The 22,399-nt window shown below is 39.3% G+C and overlaps 1 protein-coding gene across 1 annotated transcript in view; it reads right to left on the reverse strand.

Annotated features, from left to right (window-relative positions):
* Positions 1-1,101: 1,101 nt before the first annotated feature.
* The window catches only part of MAPK12 (mitogen-activated protein kinase 12), a 31,756-nt gene continuing 10,458 nt past the window's right edge, over positions 1,102-22,399 (reverse strand). The window contains exons 4-12 of the mRNA XM_032188548.1: positions 19,234-19,345; positions 14,411-14,440; positions 12,999-13,046; positions 7,778-7,892; positions 6,807-6,878; positions 4,578-4,657; positions 3,764-3,842; positions 2,444-2,617; positions 1,102-1,625 (exon numbers count right to left, since the gene is read on the reverse strand). Of these exons, the coding sequence (XP_032044439.1) occupies positions 1,555-1,625; positions 2,444-2,617; positions 3,764-3,842; positions 4,578-4,657; positions 6,807-6,878; positions 7,778-7,892; positions 12,999-13,046; positions 14,411-14,440; positions 19,234-19,345 (781 nt within the window). The 3' untranslated portion in view covers positions 1,102-1,554. The remainder of the gene's footprint in view (positions 1,626-2,443; positions 2,618-3,763; positions 3,843-4,577; positions 4,658-6,806; positions 6,879-7,777; positions 7,893-12,998; positions 13,047-14,410; positions 14,441-19,233; positions 19,346-22,399) is intronic.

The raw sequence follows: 22,399 nt of genomic DNA on the forward strand, positions 1-22,399 counted from the left end.
ATTTAGTCTCTCTAGGTGCCTGTCTCCATTAATCAATGCTTATTGTGAATAATTTTTAAACAAACATCATTATTTACAGGTGTTTAAGTTAAACATTCATGGAAAGAAACAGAGCAACGATGCCTTGATTAAATGTCTGGTTTAAATTAGTTATTAAAGAAAAAAAAACAACAAACAAACCACCCACCCAAACCACAAGTAATTTGTTAGTTCTTTTTCAATTATTACCCACAATATAAATTGTCTTCCTTCACAACCGTTTCATTTAGCAGCAACACACCACAAACAGCAGATGGCATTGGGAATAATCCATGTCCAAGCAGTTGATTTGAAAGAGATTACCTTTAACAAAGAGAAGTGACCTCACAAAGAAATTCTGCAACAAAGGTTTGCCAATTTATTTTTCCCACGTCTGAGAGATTATTATGAACTAAGCACCTAGGAAAATACAATAAATGAAGCCAGACAGTAACAGGAGCTCGTGAAGCATCTGGCATCCCCCTGTAGGTCATCAGGAATCTGATTCCTTCTTGTAAGGTACCTCCCAGCAGAAGGTTTGAGGGCTCCCCCCCAGGTAAGATGACTTCAGAAGGCTGAAAAAAAGAACGGTTGTTGTTCTGCACCTGGCGACACCTCCACACACCAAGAACAAGACAGCTTGCTGCATGAATAGCTGCAGTGTCATATTTTTATCCTCGTTTTATTTGCTACAATGCCACCTGCGTGCTGCTGGATTTTCAGGATCAGCACTGCTGATTAGCTAATCAGCATGTCCTCTGAGAAGATGCACTTTTTCAATGATTGTTTCTACACTAAGATGCTAGAGAGCTTACAACATTTCAGAATGTCTTAAAAGAGTTTCTCCCTGGAAATCTTTGATCCCCAGTCTGTTATACAAGAAACTGCACCGTATTGAGATAAAAACACTGTAACTCTTGAAAATGATTGCTTACCAAGTGGCTGCTCACCTAGTGAACTTGGGAAATCTTGTCCTACCACACCAGTTACTTTAAAAAAAATAGGACACTGACACTTGTCTGCTTCTTGCCTCTTGCATAAATCTGTCAGGCCTGGTTGTCAGACAAGACAAAGGAACCTCCACAGGTTCCAGCTCATCAAGGTGAAATATTCCAGAGGAAGTCACACTGATACCTTTTACATTTGGGATGGTTCAACAGCCCTGGAGAGCAGACGCTGCACATCACTGACATCCTCTGTATCTCCACTTGCTGACAGTGCTGACTTGTACTCATGTCTGATTTGAAGAATTGGCCCTACCTGCTCTTTCAAGGATGGCAGAGGATTATCACAGTCTGAATCCTTCCATGCAGAAGGGAGAAGCTGTGGGCAGAAATAATCTTCTCGACAGTTCAGAGATGTTAATCCCAGAGGCACCACTTCCACATGCAGGGTAAAAGACACTGCTCTTTCTTACAGTGGAGATGAAACAGGTTACATCCAGTTTATTTATAAAAGTTTTATACACCTGAAATATCACAAACATTTACAACTTTCCTGCTGTCTTCTGAGTTCTGAAAAGACCAGGTCATACAATTACACTGCTGTCTCCTTTGATTCTGATGTTAGTGGTGGTTTGAAGTTCAGTATCTCTTTATAGGTAATACCTGGAAAACAACAGAAGAAACATAGCGTTGCTGTCTGGTCAGAAAAGGAGCTGCACAGACATGAGGCAAGATGCAACTCCCAGCATGGTTAGGTCCTGATCAAGGTGAAGAAGATTGAGACCTCTTCAGGCAAAAAAGAGAAAGAGTACAAAAAGTAAGGAAATCAGGGATCATTTTACCACCATTTTGCCACTTCAGTTTTGAAGAAGTAGCCCAATACTAAAATCTTGGGGATGCTTTCAAGAGGTGTGAGCACTGACATTACACGACCATGGACAATATGGCCAGAAAGTAAACTACTGTGACTAGGAGCACAGCAGAATTATTAATCAAGTCCTCATCTCAGAGCCAAAATACAGAACTCTGAAGGAAGATGAAAACTAGGCTCAGACTTAAATCTCTGCTGAGACAGACTCTCTCAGGGAGTAAAAACATCTAACTGAAAATTAGGCCAGCAACAGCTGCAGTCCTATAGAGCAAACAGTTGAGGAATCTGTCACCCTGTCCTATGCACTGTAAGGAACACGTTACAGAAATGGTTTCTTTCCTGCATTGCAGGAGATAGGAAGGAAAACACACGGAGAAAGAGAGGAGAGGATCCATTGTTAGGAGGAAGAGAAGAAAACCTTTGGTGATGGTTTCTGGAGGACTTGATAAAAGGAAACATTGGCTGACCAGCAGTGTTTCTCTGTCTTACTGCTGCCTGCTTGTTCTGTTCCCTTAAAAGCAGACAAAGCCAGCTGGAAAGGAGAACATTCCCATTTTTGGATGGCCTTTCTATCTATCCATTTTTGAAAACATCACAAAACTAAACTCACGCTTCCACTCATCCAGTGGTAGATCCATGTTATCGAATGTGTCATCGTATTTCTCAGCTTCAATTTCTTCCTCAGGATCGTGAACTGGTTCAAAGTAAGGATGCATCAAAGCCTCAGCTGCTGTGACTCGCTTCTCTGCATCCAGCACCAGCATCTTCTCCAAAAGGCTTACAGCTATCGAACGGCAAATAACATTGCATTCAAATCATGCCACTGATTCCAGCTTGTGCAAAGTAATGTTGTCCTGGGGATGTTTTAAGCATATAGACAGATTTACAAAGCAGAACCATTGGGTGTTCATTCTGTAAGAGTCTTATAAGGGTATTTCTGAGTTGGGTGGAGCACCTGAAAGGAGAAAGGGACAGCAGCATGGGCCAGGATGCTACAATACCCACTTGCCACGCTGTGGATTCATAGAATCACAGAAACATTTTGGTTGGAAAAGACCTTTAAGATCACCAAGTCCAACAATCCACCTAACAGTACAAGTCCAGCCTCTCCAACCTTCTCTCCCAGACCACGAGCAATTGTTCTTTACATAAGGAGAAGCCAGATGACCAAAGAGGTGCTAGGAAGAAATTTCTTTACATGGAAATGGGTAGAGTTTGTTGCAGCTAAGAAGGCCAGCAAGTTAGCCATGGTAAGAGCTGCTTTATAAGCCCACTGTGTCTGAATATATCATTTTGACTTCTTAAATACAGAAAACTCAATTATCCTAATTTATATGTTAATAAAGCCTGGCTTTGTGAGTGTTCAGGTCATTGGGGAATGGATAAAGCTTGGGCAGAGCCACTTCAGAGCTCTTGCTGCCTCAGGTCATGCACGCTTGGTACATTCTTCTAGCTGTTTATATCCACCAAATACAAGCCAGTTCTTCGCAGGAATGCACAGATGTTTCTCGGGACGTATTCATTCCATGACTAAAATGTCAGCTTTCTATTTGCCTGCATTTCTATTGTAGATGAAAATGAACTTTCAGAATTATATTTTAAATATAATACACAGAAAAATTTATTACATATATTTAAATCCCCACGGCTCTTGGGAAAGCTGCTCCAGTAAAACCATTAAGCATAGCCTGGATTGGAGCCTAAAGCACAAAGTACTTATTTTTTTGACTCTTTTGAATCATCTGATTCCTGGCAGGTTCTAAACTTGGCAAAGTTCAGCCACTAGAATTGAAATTATGAATTATGGAAAGCAAGAGGTAGAATAGCACGAGAACCACCACGTAACCTATCGCATGACTGACACTGTTGCTGCCTCCAATGCAAACACAAGAACAACACAAATTGTGCACATCCATACAAAGTGTCTTACCCAAAGGATTCGCATACTTCAAGACGGATGCAAAATCTTTTTTCTGGACTTTTGGGAGGCTTTTTATATAGTTTTTTGCCTTAAAAGAAACATGAATAATTAATTAGAACTTTGCCTCCTTAATGTGCTTAGTAGGAAATTTAATAACGCTTTGGTAGCACCTTTACAAATGGAATTTTTTTGTCATAAACCGTGATTATATTCACCTTCTTGCTGAAAGAAACATTTTTAAATCACACCTTAAAATTGTGATTAAGAAATTATATGTAAAGTTTCCATTACCACTGCTCAATATCTAATATATTAATTAGAATAAATATGTATGCATCATTTGAAAGAGCATCATATTCTCTAGAAGTGTATCTTTTACAGTAATTCATTAGTATTTAAATTGTACAGTTAGCCTAATGATTAATTTTAGGTTCTTTGTAGTAGGAGCTTAAGGATTCTAGAAAGACATCCACACAGGAATAGGAAAGCAGAAGTCAGAGACACCTACAGAACGACTGGGTCCTCTGAATAGTTCATATTTTCAGTGCATTTCCAGTAAAGGAGGTAATGAATCAGTTCAACTGTTTATATGCTCCACACTGCATACTTTGAAGTATTTAAATATACAGATTTTTCAGTGTTTTGATCATTTTCTATTTCCCCTTAATGTTCAGTAGTTATTTAGGGTGTGAAAAGCATTGTAAGGCAGATACCATAGATAATTTCAGTAGTCAACACGTATTATCTCAGCCAGTTTAAGAACTGAGAATAATTTAGGTAAAATGAAGACATGAAAAACAAACTGCTGAAGCAGAATACTCACATCTTGACTTTGCAGTTTTTGCACAAAATCTTGAGTTGGTGTACCCATTATTTTCATTATTTCTGTGAGTTGGTCCAGATCTGAATACCAGAAATAAGGAACAAAGTCTTTCACCATGGGAAAACTTGCAAAAATTGTGCTTCTTTGCTATTGGAGGATAAAACAAAAATAACAATACAACAACTAAACAGAAGATTTACAAAAGATGAGGTTAAAGCTCACCAGTTTTCTTCCAAAAGGCAAAGACATTGAAAGCATCCAGAATAAACTATAAAACTTGGGAACACACAACTGAATCATCTGCAAACTCTTCTAACATCATCAGGCCTCCTCTATATTTTTGGTCAAGAGCAGTTGAAAAGTATTGGAGTATCTGAACAATCAACACACGTATTGTATGCATTGCCCTACTCTACCCAAAACTTAGGTAACTAAGAGGGATTAAAGCAATTGCAGAGACAGGAAAGGTCTCAGGGAACACTGGGTAGTATGGTAAACAAAACAAAAATCAGAGGAAACCAGTCTTTGTTAGTGCTTTTCTACATTGAGCAAGTTCAAGAGGGAAAAAAATAATTCCCTTCCTCATCATTTCCTACTTGCTTAGCTTGATTCCACATGCTGATATTTTGATGATCAGTAATTGGGATTAGGCATCAGTATGCTCGCTGTCTTCTGTGTCCTAAACCAGCACAGAACAAATCAGCAACAACACCAGCTGTTTTAAAGAAGAAACATCATATTTAGAGGCTAATGGGGTAGAGACCAGCTTTGTACCTCATCTGCTAGTCCAATGAGAGTAGCAGGTGAGATGCTAGAAGCTAGGTCAGAGCTCAAAGTATGTGCAGATTCCACCAACCCCTGAAGAAAAAAGCAAATGGCAGGTCATGCTGATGAAATAAATAAATCAATAAATAAAAATCCCACACCACCATACCAAATTAGGAGGGTAACCTATTCAGAATATTAAACCAAAAATCACTTTTTTTTTTTTTTAAATATTCATCTACACACAGCTGAACTGAAAGCTGTATTTCCCTGACAACAGCTCATACTGATCCATACGCCTGAAGGTCACCATTATAATTATGCTAGGGTAATTTTATTCATAACACAGGACACATAATTTCATCCAACAGTTCTGAAATACCCACAATCCAATGTAACTAAAATATGAGTTTTTCCACTCTTACATTTACAGGAGAACTTGAAAATTATGACTCATTTCCTTATTTACGTACCAGAATGCCGAAGGTTAGCATTAGTTGAGAAATGCTCCGTGTAAGCCAGCTGCTGTTCTATGGCATGCATTTTACTATTTTCTTGTTAAGACCTAATGCATACTTAAAGCTTTTACAGCTGAAATAATTCCATCCATTCTACTCTTCCATAGTTCCTTTTTTTTTTTTTATGAATGCAGTCTTCCTTTTTATGTTTTACCTCACAAAACAAGAATAATACAATCCGTGTAACAAAGCCCTAACCATACACACAATACTGAAGTATATACATAAACCAAATTAAACGACTGTAATTCTGTGATTCTATAATCAAGTATTTGCAGATAAGCAGTTTATTGACTGGAACACAAGGTTCCAAGCAGTGAAAAATGATTAGGCTGAACTGTCAAAGATACAAAACTGTTAAACAAAACAATTAAAAATTCTTGCTGTATTCTATTAATGCTGTCTTCAGTGGTCTGTCACAACCACTATTGCCAATGAAGTGTCATCTAATGTTGAAGTAGGGCTGAATCTCAATTATTTTCTTAACTCTGCAGCAATGAAATGATACGACCAAATTTTCTGTAAATCTAAAATACTGTACTAGGTATTACTTAGATAACAGTTTTTGATAAAAGTCTCAAAAAGCATGAAATGGACTAGCATGTGCACGTAAGTCCATATACTGCACCAGAACTTTATCTGTGTGCTCTGCAGGTGTGGAAACTAAAAAAACATAAATAAATCAATATTTACCTTTTCTATTATCACTGAACCTTTTACCTAATGATCTCTTTCTCTCTATTGAAAACATTTGGTAATGAGTTTTAATTTGCTCATGTGCAAAATTCATACAAATACCAAATAACTAATTAAATAACAAGATGCTATCCAATATAATATTATTTTCAATTTATGCTCATCGGTTTTTCAACAGACCTACTGTATCACATCAGTGCCTCTCATCATTTTCTTATATTGGTGTCATAAATTCACTGAGGAAGGATACGATCGTTTCCCTTGAACAGAGGCCTCCCTGTTATCATTTCAGCCATTATACAGCCCACAGACCAGATGTCAACTGCAAAAAAAAATCAACAGTGGCATTAAGTTACTGAATATTTGTCCATCTAAATGTAGATAAAGTTTAATTTAAAATATATTTTCAAGAAGTGTAATGTTTACCTTTACAGCCTGGTACAATATAAATGAGTGCCTTGCAGAGTATGATAAACAGTGCAGGGAAAACTACCAGGCTTTCTGATTAGCAAACAGAAGATAATCTGGTATTAGGCAGAATCAGTTTCTCACTAACAAGCACATGCATGTGGTAAGTATTTTTTGCATGCTTTCAAAAACTTCTATCCCAGCATTAAATTGCCCCCTTTTGCCATTTCCCCGTCTGTTCGAGTTGTAATCAGCACATCTTTGCAGAATGATTAGTCAGTGCAGAGCACAAGTTTGTGCAGCAGGCTTGTTTCCAACCATGTTGGAACTTTCTGTGAGTCTTAGAAAATATACAAAACCAGACAAACAAACAAAAAAAAACCAAAATCCTACAAACCAAACCAAAACCACAACCCCAAATGATTGTCTGCAATTTATCTACAAGGAAGATTTTCGTAATTAAATTGTAACGTCCACCTCCAATTTCTCACTCACTTCAGAACCACGGACTTGCCTGATTCACTGAATGCGTCAGCTCTATTAAGACTTTTCCAAAGCTTTTTTGAGCCAGGGGAGTTTTAGGTTAGATGTTAGGAAGAACTTCTTCACTGAAAGGGTTGTGAGGCACTGGAACAGGCTGCCCAGGGAAATGGTGGAGTCACCATCCCTGGAGGTCTTTAAAAGACGTTTAGATGTAGAGCTTAGGGAAATGGTTTAGTGGGGACTGCTAGCGTTAGGTCAGAGGTTGGACTCGATGACCTTGAGGTCTCTTCCAACCTAGAAATTCTGTGATTCTGTGAAAGAGATACTGACCTGTTTGCGTGTAATGCATCCAGTTAAGTATGACCTCTGGGGCTCTGTACCACCTTGTGACCACGTAACCTGTCATCTCACTGTCTGTATGCCTGGCCAATCCAAAATCCAGAATCTGTAGTGAAGCACAAAGAACATCCAAGATGAGCCAGTTATCTATTTCAAACAAATTTTAAAAATGCAGAAAATAAAGGACTTGGAGCTTCCTGCAGAGATTGGGTTATTTTTGCATCTTTTTCTCCTTGAAGCGTCTTGTTCTCATTTTAAGAAGCAAGAAAGAAGGAGCAAGGAGCTTTACAATTTTTTCCCTGTTAGATACTTCCATAGCAATACTTAAACCTGTAAAACCAGTAAAGAAAAAAATTATTTCTTCAATTCATGAATCAGAAGATACTGGTCACATTCACTCCTAGCTGTGGAATGGCTATTGTGTCTTCTTGGAGCTAAAAGAAAAGCACCCATCAACTATTCTGATACCTCAAGTGGCACAATTATTGAAAAGTGTGTTCCAATAATAATCTGAAGTAAGGAGGCATCATTATCTTTATCTTACGAGTAACTCCTACAAGGGAAAGCTTTCTCTAGGTTATGTTGAAAGTCTGAATAAAGTGTAGGGAGTGACCATTATTTAGTCCCACTGACTTCCAATCTACTGCTTCAACTACAGAACAACCCTCTGTAAGAAATGCAAGGCTAGTACAATTTTTTAAAGGATTACGTACAATTTAGCTTGTTTCTGAGACTCTGATACTTACCTCTAGATATAGCAATGTAAACGGCAGGAAGATTACAAATAAATGTCACAGCTTTTTGTCAACCTCTACAAAAGTGGCTAACACAAAGGCCCACCTGTGTGGACCATCAGAAGATGGTGCCAAAAGACATGGCCAGCACTGAGCAGCACTCCTGGAATGAGTCAGTTCACATCTTATCAGCAAGTTCATGCTACTGACAAGAAGCAGGGTGTCTTGGGTGAGAAAAGTCTACTCAAAATGAATCATCCTATGCAGATACTTAGATAAGCAGTTCTGCATGAAGGGCCATTTGTTTCCATGTGTAGCAGGCTCCATATATATATTGACACATCAGAAGTTTTTACTAGGAGCACCTGTGCGTTACTATGGTAGAGTGATGTGTTTGTAATGCTCTCACTGTAATTAAACATCTTCAAATATTTCACTTTTCAACATGGCAGCTTCATCGTTCCCTGGTGCTAACAGAAAGGAAAATTGTATTTTCATTCACAGATCAGGAGTATAAAAGGTCATGGCTTATCTTTATTGCCACACTCAAAGCATCATTTCCATAACTTCCCCATAACCACTGACAACATACCTAGCAATTTAAACAAAAAAAAAAGGAACAAGATGCGAAGGGAGAGATTTTTATTCTTGCCAATAAAATAACAGTTGATTACAGACAAAATTCCCCCTCAAAACTTTGGGTACTGTTCTCAAAATATTTGCAATTGCAACGTACACACCTTCATGTACAGCCTACACATACAACACACACTGCATCTTCCCAGTAGCACTGGGAGGGAGGGAGAGGGGTGGAAGCAAACAAAGCCTCGTGTAGCAGGTCAAAAGCCTGTCAAAAGGCTGGTCTGGCACAGCTTTTTAGGCCTTTTTCAAACTAAGACTTGGAACATTTGGAGTTCGAGACAGCTAAGACAGAATTTGGGTCTGTATTTTTATACAGGCAGAAAATGGAAGCAAGGATTTTTGTGCCTTATGCATTAACTTCTGGATTTCTTTTCATTAAAATATTAATTAGGCTCATTAATAAATGTATCTTGCTAGAACTTATTATCAGCATGCTACCATTTAACAACAATTTTCACAAAAAAAGTTTTATTCTCATGCTCTGCGTGATCTCCAGGTTTTCAGCTAGAACTTCTAACGAGATTTTCAAAGCAAGTTGAAACCCCTTTTATAATGCAGGAGTTACGAAAGACAGAGCAAATACCCCATGGACCCTCAAGAATAAGTTCCCCTTCTACTCAGCAAGCTTCAATTTCCAAACTTGCCTTCAGTAACCATACCAAAAATAATTTGTAACTTCAAGACTATAAAAAGGGCAGTGATTTCCCCTAAGGTACTCTCCACTGTCACTGTTCTGAGTCCTGTGTGGCAGGTGAGAGAATCTGACAAGGGGAACTCTGAAAAATAAAGCTGATTATTTATTAACTAATTATGGATTCAAGGAACTGTCCCAGCTTGCCTACAGCCACACAGCTGCTGGAGCTGATGCAGGGAAAGCTGCAGGGCTCACAGACACAGGGGAAAAAGGGTCGGATAACCCTGGCAGGATGGTTTTGTGCTAGTGTAAACTGGCTTTCAGGTGTGCTCACAGGACGAGGTTACTCCTATGTCTTACACCTGGAATGCTCACACCCAAAGACAGACCAACTGTTTCAGTGTAAGAGAGATCACAGCGAAATCCCTGCCCTGGCATTTTTATGCACATTTCTCAACATTTTATAATTTGCTTTCTGTTTATAGGTTGGAGTTGCCTTTTGACGACCAGTATTTCCTAGCTACAAATGAGCACATTTCCTCTGTCTACGACACCAGAACTTACCATGAAACCAGGGACTGCGTAGTTTTGCCCTGAGAGTCAGGAAACAAAAACTAAAGCTTAACGCTACATCTTCTCCTTGCCGTTTCACTAAATCACGTCCTGGTATAGAATTATTTGCCTCAGTTTATCTAGAAGCTTACAAATGTCCAAAGTAACAGAAAAATAAGTTGTGTTAAGTGAGGAAATACAGTGAACGTGAAAGAATGTCTTAGACCTGCATTGCATCTCATAATCTGATTGTACAGATGGGGAGCAGTGAGGGAACAACTGGTTTTTCTAGATTTTTTTTTTACTACACTGGGACTCACACACAGTTTGCCCATGCACAAGCCAGAAAGACAATGTCTTTTTGTCTGAAATAAGGAAATTCTGAAAAGATGGGACCCTGAACATTCAGGTCTGTTCTCCTCAGTCTCTAGAGAGCAAGCAATTGCATTACAACAGCTGCGTGCAAGTATATAATTTGTATGTTAGATGCTAAAAATAAAAAACGTTTATGCACTCGTGCATCAACTTCTATTTTATTTAATTAAGGGAGTGCTTCACAACTTCTGATCTTCCTCTGTATTTCCCATTTGCAGAGTTAGACTTTTTGTATTTATTCAGAGCTGGAATTCTCACATAACAGCGCTACTCCCAGAAAGTTTTGATCTTTTTTAGGGAGAAAGCCTTGGCCATAAGACCTAAGTGTACTTACATATCAGGACACAAAAGCCCCCATTTGAATTTCCTGTTGTTTTATGGGGATGTAGATGCCAGTCATGATTCAAGCACAGGACAGAAGACATAGCTTGATTTCGTAATTAACTGAAAAGCCCTGTTTAGACTTTCCGATTAGCCCTTAGATAGAGCTAAGAGAAAATAGGTGGCAAAAAAAAAAATCCAGAAAATTAATAATGATCTTTTAAAATACAAGAACAGAATTAACAGGACTGAAAGCAGTCTGAGGCCCCTATCTCCACACTTCAGAGAATAAACTATAATCCTAAAATGAGCAGTGTTGAGCACTACATAGATCATTATCATACTTGATAATGAACATTTTGCTTTTTTTTCCAACAAATTCATTCTACACAGCTAAATAGATGCAGTTTTGCTAGGTCAGGGCACACTGCATAATTAATTCTGAAGTACAAATACCCTTTCTAATAGACTTTGGAAGATTTCCAACACAGAGAAGAACCTGAGTAATAAAATCAGAACAGTTCAGGTTCAGTATTTTAGTTCGATGATTTAGAAGGAGGCTTGAGGTGACAAACATTCAGAAGAATTATTAGTCAAATGGAATTTACTGAGAACACTTCCAAGGAAGATTCAGCAGGAGTGGCAGGACAGGCACCTTCCAAAATGGGTGCTACAGTCCCAGTCTCCAGGAGAGCATGCCAGCTTTCCATACTGGGAGTGAATGGGTGGGGGCGTGCACCATCCTTCCACCAGCTCTGGATGGAAGCCCAGGCAGGTGGAAGCCAAAGGGAGGCATGGTCTATGCCAACACTTCCCCCACTCCAGATAAGCAGCAACCAGGTAATAGAAGATATGCCATAAAGTGCACCTGTCTTGGAGTGTACCAGCAAAAAAGTTAATAGCTGAACTACAGGAAGATGAATGAGTAACTGTCTCCCTTCAATGATTTTTTTTTCTTACTACTTCAATTAAGAGCAAAATCAAAACTGGTGTATTCCTTCTATGAAATACACCATAGTCTACATGCAATTGATTCTGTCAGTTTTAACAGTGCAGAAGGAATTACGTTCTAAGAAATGCAATGTTCTTGTTCACAGCGAGCACTATTTGATTCCTCCTATGCCTCTCTGAAGTGATTAGCTGCAACATGTCATAAAAATAGTTCTCCATCACAGCTCTTATAAGGCTGTAACCATGACATGATTCTTTCTCGACAAGGCTGACTACTACAGCTACACCCACGCACTTGCATGGGCCCACAGCTACTGTGTGGACTGCCACATAAACGCCAAACCAGAAGAAGTTCAGTTTCAGTTCTCACACTGTTTGTCACCCAGCTGGAAGGACTGAAGCCACCAATCCCTCGAACCACACCACGAATAAAGCCTGTGGCACTGACTTCCTTACCAGCAATCCTCTGTACATCCTGGCATCAATTCTTAGCTCTTCCCTATTAACTCTGTGTACTAATTTCTCAGGGCACCCTACCTGGACTTGAAGTTTTCAGCTCTGACATCCCGCACAACATTTCTGATTTGTGGTACAGCCACTCCTTGTGCTTGGCTCTGTAAGGATCTCAGAACTGATCACCAGCTCTGCCAGTTGTATGAAACATACACTGACTTCAGTCAAGGACATACAAATGGAGGCTAATAGTTTCTCAGTGTTCAGGGATTTATTTCTCAAATAATTATTCTTGTGGCAACTGACGTCAGACAAATGGGAAAATATTTACAAAGATCAGTCTCCAGTCACTTTTGTTTACCACTGTCCATCTGATCTCTCTTCCCTTCTCCATTCCTTCTCCATCTCTTTCCTTCTCCTCTGAGCTTGCGGACTGAAATCCTTATCTACCACTGAAACTGGCTAGCACTTCTATAGCTGTTGCCCTCAGTGTATTCTGGGGTGTTTTTCTGATACATTTGGCTACTTTTTTCAAATAAACATATCCTACCTTCAATTCACAGTCTTCATTCACTGCCAGGTTTCCCGGCTTTAGATCCTGTAATCACATTTGAAATGGATGTTATTTATTTCTTTTACAGTAAATAGAATAAAGCACACTTTAAAAGTATTTATTTCATTTAGGCTAAGTGGCTTTCCTACAATTATTTAGAACAGCAACATGAAAAACAATCTTTTAAATCTGAATTAGAAAACTAAATGTAATAAATAACAGAAGCAAACACACAAACCTGAATATGAATAAGATTTTTTCCCTTGTGTTCTCCCCCCAGACAAATCAGCTTTTTTTCTTTTCTTTTTTTTTTTTTTTGTTTAGTAGTTAGAAACCGAGAAAATACTTGTCAGTAAAAAACCTCATTCATCTTAACGTGCATCAGGTTTGGACATAAATTTGCTGCATTTAATAATGACACCAGAAAGTTAAGGATTCATGTATACAGAGATGAAGTAAAATACATTTCCTCTGCTATCTCTGGATTATACACATTGAATATGAAAGTATACTTTAAAAGACTCCACACATACCCTGCTATACCTAGGACAAGTACTGATGGAATCAAACAGGATTCTACATAAGAGCCTGTACTGTCTTCTGTGAGAAAATGAATTTCCTAGCAAAAAATGTGCATTGAATGGTGACTACAACATTGAAAAAAAATGCCTTATGCCTCTTTAACTACTGGAGAGACTTCTAATGATGTACAAGAAGTGTACTTCTAAGTTTAGCAACAAAGGGCAATGTCTCAATGACTAAGAAGTCCTTCCAATATCAGTGACTTATATATTCACAGTTATAAACAGGAAGAAAAAATCAGAAATAATTTCTCCCTCAGCTTTTGCAAACATTTAGTTAGTCCCACATTAGGACAACACCAGAGAATCAGAGAGTGGCTTGGGTTGGAAGGGACCTTAAAGATCACCTAGTTCCACCCCCCTGAACAAGATCTAATCTAAACAAGACTTTCAGAGGAATCTTCTCTCTGAACTTTTTAAGTCATCCAGCTGTTTTGTACAAATGCTTTAAGGTCAGAGGGGCTTTGGAAAGAAACAAAGGCGCAAAGAGCTGCAATGGAACTGAGAACTTCAAGTATCATCCAGAGAGAGCTTGGAAAATTTTTAAGCAACTGTAAAGTTAGTTCATGATCACAGCCACTACAGAAATGAAAATATCAATTTATTGCTTTATTCTGGCAATTTGCACTGCTTCCATGTCCAGCTTAAAGTGCCCAACTTGTGCTGATGTAGCCACACCACCTTTTGTTTCTACTGAACAAGAAACCTAAGGCACAATCAAACTTAAACACTATAAATTTAAGTTCAGGCAGACTTAAGACTGTGCTTATACACAAACTGCAGTCACATTGTCAGAACATAAACATATTTCATATTGTTTCCACTTACCCTGTGAATTATGCCTGAGGAGTGAATATACTGTAAAAAAAAAATAATAATTTTTTAGTTAATTAGGTTCTGACCTTAAGAAGTTGCCTGGGGAGTGGGGAGAGTACTTTTTCATAATGCTAAAGTAATCTGAAATTATACAAAATTTAGTTCCTTACACAGATTTTTTAGCTGCAGTATTCATGTAATTAAAAAAGCATTTTAATTTTTGTAATGTAATTTTTGGTATTGCAGAATCACAGAAGGGACGAAGGACGTCTGAAGATCATCAAGTCCAACCCTCTGCCAAGCAGGATCACCCTGAGCACCTTGCGTAGGATGGCATCCAGGTGGGTTTTGAATGTCTCCAGAGAAGGAGACTCCACAGCCTCCCTGGGCAGCCTGTCCCAGTGCCCTGTCACGTCAAGACTACTTAAATGATCTCTGACCTGATCCTGTGAAGGGAAAGTCCTCCTTTCTCCGGACTTCCCCTCCTGTCTCCAGGGTCTGAGATTCCCGAGGGCTGATCTTAGCAGTGAAGACTGAAGCAAAAAAGGCATTCATTCGCTGTGTTTCACCTTGTGGTACCTTCACTAGGTACCAGTGAGAAGAGTCTAGCTCTGCCTCCTTTACCTCCCCCCACCAGATACGTAAGAACATTGGTAAGAGGTGCTCCAAGCCTTGTCTTCTCCAGGCAGCCCAAACTTTTTCCCAAACAGAGGAAAAAATCCCTTCCCTTTACCTACAAATGACAACGGTACCCATACAGCTAAGACTGTGACAAGGGCACAAAGCTAACTGCCCTGCCCAAGTCTTTTCTGAAATGCTTTCTGTCCCCTGGCTGCCCGAAATCCTAGATTCAGCACTTTACATTTGCAGTATAGGGTAGATCAATTTCTTCTGCCTGTTCCTTGCAGAACAGGCAAGCCTTAACATCACCCCTCGGAACTGCCAAAGTGCTTCACAGGATTTCCTGGGGCAACCACAAGGGGCTGAGAGCACGGAACTGCTCCCCAGAGCACAGGCTGTAAAACCAATGCAGCAAATGAAGAACTGCAAAACCCTATTTCTGTCATGGATGGGCATGAAGTGCATCAGGATGGGAGGAAGCAGATGCAAAAAGAGGAAGTTTGTCAGCTGTACAGAGAGAATACAATTATATATATATAAAGAAACCAATCTGTAAGTAGTTAGGCTCCCAACAAATGGATAAAACGCTGGCATCTTCTGCCAATACCTATCTTTATCAAAGCTATCACAATGACTACTTGCATCCTAAATCATCTCAATGTCTTTGTACGGAAGCCTCCTGATTTTCTAGAGCAGATGCTAATAATGTTCTACAGGCTATTTTTGCTGGTATGACTGTACACAGTAAAGAAATAACCAGCAGACCCAGAAATTTCTGCACATGAGAACATACCGTGTAGAAACAGGAATTAGGATTGCACCCTTTTGAGTTTTTGTTAAAGTTCTGGGGCAATAGCACGGTTTTGTTGGTGTTCTCACCCCACTGAAGGTTTTATGAGTGGTCACAGCACCAGAAGTCATGTTAACACTTTGGGGAGAACCCATATATTTTCCAAACACTTCTCTTTATACAAGACTACTGAGAGTATGTGAAATAGGGCTTTTTGTAAGTGTTAGCTTTTTGAAAACTAGCATTAAGCTGCAATGTTTCTTTAGCAGTATTTTTAACCGCATTTTATTATCTGCTGGTAGGTAACAGCACTGGAACTATGTTAGTCTTAGCTCAGAAAATTTTCCATTTCTATTTAACAGCCTTATGAAACGGGATCCTATTCTTGCTGATTTTTCTTATTGTTATCCATTTGTTGCCAGATTATTCACTGCTCGTGCCGTAAAAGCACTTGGACCATAGCAGACACACCCTTCACAGTGTTATTACCATTCTACCTGAACAATATTTGATTCGAGAATCCAGTTTAGCATGTGCAAAGTGCCCTGGAACACAGGAGCTTTGTGCATAATCCTAAAGACAATTTTTGGTAGCATTCATAAATCCTCGATAGCTAGGAAGCCATCCAACAGTTGTCAAAATTCTAAGCATTCTTGTCTGCATATGTAATATCTACAGAAAATAAAAATCTAATCAAAAGGGAATTAGAAAAGACTCAGGAAGAAGTATTCTAGGCAGCATGCAAAATGAAACTGAGGAGTGACTTGGCAGGGAAAGAAAAACCGAAGAGGAAATGGGTGAGGGGGGAGAAGGGAAAATGGTGAAGCTGGAAGAAGAACACAAAACTAAAGACAGCAAATAGGGATGACAAAAGGAGAGAACTAGAGGAGGTAACTATTATCATGAATATGGCAAAAGAAGCTTGAAAAGGTGTTTGTGCAGCCCAAGAGCTGTCCTTTCATTCTCAAACAGTGTGCAAATAAAGAAACACGACTGCCACCCACACCCTCAGACCTCGAAGAACACGAACCCAACTGGCATTCCAGCAGAAAAGGGACCCAAGATTGCAAGAGCTGAAAACTCCAGTCCCATTCCACCTACGCAAGGACATTTATTTTCAGCTTGCCTTCTGCATTCTTTAACAATACGAAGCTTTTCTGTCAAACAAAAAAATGACAAAAGCCCTTCCAAGTTGCAAGCGTATCCAAGTACTTCACAGAAGGGACAAATGCATATTGAAGTTAACAGCTCTATCATCACCACCCCCTGCCAAAAGAGAGTCCATCAAAGAAAAAATGTGCAGAAAAACAATACACATTATGAAACCAGAGGCTAAGCTTGGGTGGGATGTTGAAATAGTTTTACAACAAAGATCTACAGAATTGCATATTCCTCCTTCCCAGGTGTTGCAAGTATTTTCCTCTACAATGCCTCAGCCGAGCACCGTGTACATGCTTTGTTTCCACCCGCCTCCAAAGCAAGCAACCAAAGTAAACACAGATGGGCTGTCTTTGATTCAAAAACATTAGACCTGAAAAAGATTTACATGCAAAATATTGTCAGATCCTTTCTTAGACAGCCAGCTAACTGGTATTGTTAAAAGAAGCATTAGAAGTCAAGTTACTGACCCATTTTCTTTTTCTAATGTATACTAGCTGTACTGTTTTCTGCTTAACCCACTTCCTAGCACAGGCCCATGCTGCGAGAATCTCTCTGAAGTAAAAAGCCCTGGAGAATTCTTACCGGATAATTTCTTAAAGATATTTCCAGATAGGTGTATTACTGGGGCTGGATGAATTGGTGCAAGAAGAAACCAAATGGAACAGATGTAGACCGTTCTCAAATGTTTGCTTTGTGATATGGAATGACAAAACATAAGAGTTTAGCAGTTGTGCTCTTCAAAAATGTGAGATAGGGATTGGAAAAGACACAAAATATTCAGGTGAACCACTGCTAACAGAAGATGTAATACAGCTGCTGAGACCAGGCTGCTGCAGGTTCAAAGCTTGGATCAGAGGTGAATTTGCCAATTTCTCTAAACCTGGCTTTAGTTTGTGTTTGTAGAATGGATTTACAACATTTAAATGCCAAATGGTCGGATAAAGAAGGTAATTGCTTAGTATACGTAAAAGGCTGTATCAGTGAAAATCTACTGAATGAAGAACATAAAACTGTAGGTAGGGTGAAGGAGAAATGACTAACACAGGAGTCAAGAACTAAATGTATTTACTAAGTGTTCTGATGAGAATAAAACAATTTACTTGTCCTTCTTTATCTGTTCAGCACAGAGATACAAAGGAATTTTGCGTACACTGTTCCTGATCTCGCTCAGGAACAGCATGCTGTCCTGCAGTATTATTTATTTAAATGGCGTTTGGCAATACCAACACAGATCTGGACAAATCAGCATCCTGGCTGATGTGACACGCTTTCCTGCATCAAAACCATTGCTGGATTTCCACTGTGCAAGCACATCCCTATTGAGCACAACTCCCCTTCCAGCACGCTTACTCCACTTAGCTTCGTACACGTGCAGAGGAAAGTCTGCCCATGTGTGTTGAAGGACCATAAAATAAAAACTGTATCGTGCAAGGAACAATCAAAGGAACCACATTCAATCCTAGACAGAGCCATTCTATGGCCTTGTCTCCAGAACTGCAAAGGGAATTAAATGGCTGTCACTGTGGGAGCACCTGGCTGCAGCTAGCAAAGCTAGGTCAAGGGATTTACAAGAGCAACACCTCACCTAAATTCTGAATTCTTGTCGTTGGAATTCTTGTTTCTTGCTCAGAAAGGAATGTGAATATACAACTAACAGATAACACTTAGAGCAGTGATCTACTCTGATCTACCATTTCTAGCCAACAGGATATTAAGTTTGGCTTGTCTCAAGTCAAGAGAAGACCTGTCTCTGAACTCTACAGCTGTTTCATTTGCAGACTCTGTACTCTCCAACCAGCCACAGAAAGAGGTGTGGCAAAGCAGCACCACAACCACCTACTGGGGGAGAAGGAAACTAAAAGTCACAGCAGGATTTTCTGGTTTATGGAAATAAGGCAGTCATGGTCATCCTGGATCAGTGTATTACAGACCTTGAATGACTACCCCAGATCTTTTCTTTTTGGTTGAAAACAAACAAACAAACAAACAAACAAAAAACAAACAAACCAAACCAAACAAACATAAATGCACAAAAACCAAAAAAAAACCAAAAACATTACACACACACACAAAAAAAAACAAAACCAAAACCAGCCCCACCAGATAACACTTATTATCACAAAACAATTGCTACACAATGTAAATACTTGCACGAAACCAGGCAAGATAAATGTTATCCTGCTATCAAATGATAAGTATTTATAGCTCTCCATAATGGTTTACTAGGAAAATAGATTGTGAAATGAAAATAAAAGTGGCAAACCTTTAAGCCTTTTAACATCTGATACACAAGGAACTGGATTCGGTCTTCAGTTAGTTTCTCATGCTTCATTATCTTACTTAAGTCTGTTCCCATAAATGGCATGACAAGGTAGCTAAAAAAGAAAGAAGGAAAGAAAAAAAGGACAGAATAACTCAGTCAAATAAACTGAGGTATAATTGTATGTTATAGTGCAGTGACAATATTAAATTATAGATCATGCTGTTTACCAAACAATTCTACCACCTTCCCCCCAGGCTCTCCACATTTCTGAGTTTTTATCTTTTAAGACTGTCATGAGGAGGTATCGCACAACCCTGTCAGTGGTTATGGAAAGTTGCTAGTTGCCAGGAGAGTACAGACACTGAACTAGATAAAAGGCACCTAATCAAGAGCCACATGATACTTCAGAGATATGTGTGCAGAAAACTAGGACATTCACACACGACGTTATCTATCTCACTATCAGGGGGCAACCAAACTGCCTAGATGGTTCACTCTAATAGATGAGGTCAGATGTAACAGAGATTAATTTTCATCTAGGATCACAACCTCCTCTATTGTTGGTACTTCATATTGGTGAGGGACAGCAGCAACAGAAAGCTTGTGAATGTCACGGCGGCCCTTCACCGCTAGTCTTCCCTTAGGGTACAAACCTCTTCTTTGCACTGCTTGTAGGAAACTCGTTCAGAGTCTATCCTTAAAGTCAGGTCTGGACAGAGGCAAAGCCAGTCACATCTGGCACCAGAGGATAAATCACCAGTTTCCTTCATAGTATGAAGTAAGGCAGACACATTTTCATCAAGAGAAGGGTTAGATGTAATCGTTGTTTCTTGGAGACAAGTTTTACTATGTAGACTTAAATGGGTTTCCTCTGGTTAAAATACAGGAACGGTAATTCTTTTGATTTCTACTTTTCAACCCACTCAAAAACTTCTTTTACTGTATTAGAACTATATCTATAAACAAAAATGACAATGAATATAATGTCAAAGGCAGGTGGGACACTTGGACTTACAGATAGTATTTTGAACCTTCCCTAGGTACCAAACCTTTTTCCCCAAGACTCTGGGGATCAGGCATCAGGCTCCCAACCCAAGCATTCACAGACAGATTTGCTACTGTTTGGACAGGAAATATGTGCAATTTGATTCAGAAATTACATAGGACATAGCAAATATGGAGAAGAGAATGAAATTTTTTCTCTCTCTTCAAGCACAACCCACAAGATGCTTATCAACAGACCCAGTAACCTAGAAAACTGAGTTTGACCTCTGCTTTGTTGATGTTCTTGGATGTTGAAAGCATATTCAGATCTCCCCCCACCTCATATTTATTAAATTCATTTTCTCAGAGGTCATGAATATTTGAAATGAGCCAGAAAAAGACATTAGTGAGTGTTACAGGAAAAAAAAAACAGAGGTAGAAGGAGGTGAGATGAGAGAAATAAATAAGTATCTACATGTCTTTTACTACCGGTAGTGACCTTCAACATTCATTAGGATTTTACTAGCCTGTTATCACCTGCACACATCCCAGGGCTCTGGATGGATAATGATTTATGTAAACAGACAAAGTTCACCACAATATATAACCACCCAGCACTGTAAAGAACAGGGTGGGAAGGGCAAATAAGACAATTTTTACACACACACAACGTGCTAAGTTTACAATTTGATGATTTCAAGTCTGTAACAGTCAAATTGAGAAATGGCAGGGAAACAAAATTAAGGGAGGGAAAATCCATTCCTACCCGAGGTTGTAAACTCAAACTTTAGTAATAGTTTATGCACAATGTATTGGAATAGAACAACAACAGGACAAAACATTAGGAGCTCACTTGAACACTTTGTCTTCTACTTAAAATTTGGCAAACTTATTTTTATTATTAAATATGTATTTACAATCCTGAAGTCCTCAAATAATCTTAAAAGGTTAGGCGCTTGGTTAACAATTCACTTCAGTGTGAACTTGATGCCTAACACGTTTAAGTTCCCTGCAGTTCCAATTAAAACCCCCAAATTCTTACACCACGAGGAGGAGCAACTGCTCTGGCACATTTTGTGTGACACAAGAGCAGACAATGCAAGGAATACAGTTAAAGATGCTGAAAAGCAGCTGCCCAGTAGGACTGCCATTGGTGAAGATTCATGCATCTCTGGTTTTGTAAACTACATCAGTCAGCTGATCTTCTGAATCTGAAGGAAAATCAACACAAGCATGAGCAGGGAAAGGGAAACTTAACTGTTCCTTCATAAAGGAGATGGGATTTGTCTTTAATTATCATTATACTAAGTGGTAGAGCACAGGGGCAGGTGATAGAGCAGCAGGCAGAGTAGGAGCATGCTCCCCTCTGGAGAGGAGGGCTAGAAGTTAGCTGAGAAACCCAAGGTCTCAGATAAGATCAGACCTGGGGGCTCGCTCTGGTGAAACCACCTACCTTACTTCTGCTGCCTCTACCCACAAATCAGCTTGAACTTGATCTTTACACAACAGGCCACAGATAGCATCTCATGGCTAGTCAGCAAAAGGAAAGTTTCCCTCAAATAACTCATCTGAGCTTTAGTTCACAAAAGCTGTTTCTCCGCTTTTGTTTCAGATGTACACCCATCTAGCCCTGCGCGTCTCTGACAGCTTGCCAGAAATCCTGAAAGTAAATGTTGTCCTAGGTTGTAGTTTTAGCCATAAATGTGTCCCACCTACTTGACTTGCACCTCCAAAACTTGCAGGATGATTTTAGGGTCACATTTCAAACCCAGTCCTTGAATGCTAATCATACACATGTGGATTTTATTATATATGTTATGTAATAAGTTAGCACTACAGGCAACATGGACAACATCTTTTTTGGCTCAACGGTGGCGTAAAGGTATGAACACCTCGTCCATGTTTTCTGTGCTTCATTTTCCTCTTCTTCCTGTCAGGTAGCTTTCTCTATTAGCATACAAATATGCAGGGCAGTTTTTTAAATGTAGGTACGTTTGAAGAAGTCCACCACGGTTCTACAAATGTAACATGAAATCTCCGTTAAGCCCAAGGGGGTTTCTGACCACTGTTTCTGTACTGACTTGGATTCACAAGAACTGCAGCAGGATCCATACACACACTACATATCTGGTGTCTGCAATGCTGCCAAAAGGGAGACATCAGAGGGACGTACATGCCTGGT

This window comes from Aythya fuligula, chromosome 1 (genome assembly GCF_009819795.1).
Source record: "Aythya fuligula isolate bAytFul2 chromosome 1, bAytFul2.pri, whole genome shotgun sequence".
Classification (NCBI taxonomy): Eukaryota; Metazoa; Chordata; class Aves; order Anseriformes; family Anatidae; genus Aythya; species Aythya fuligula.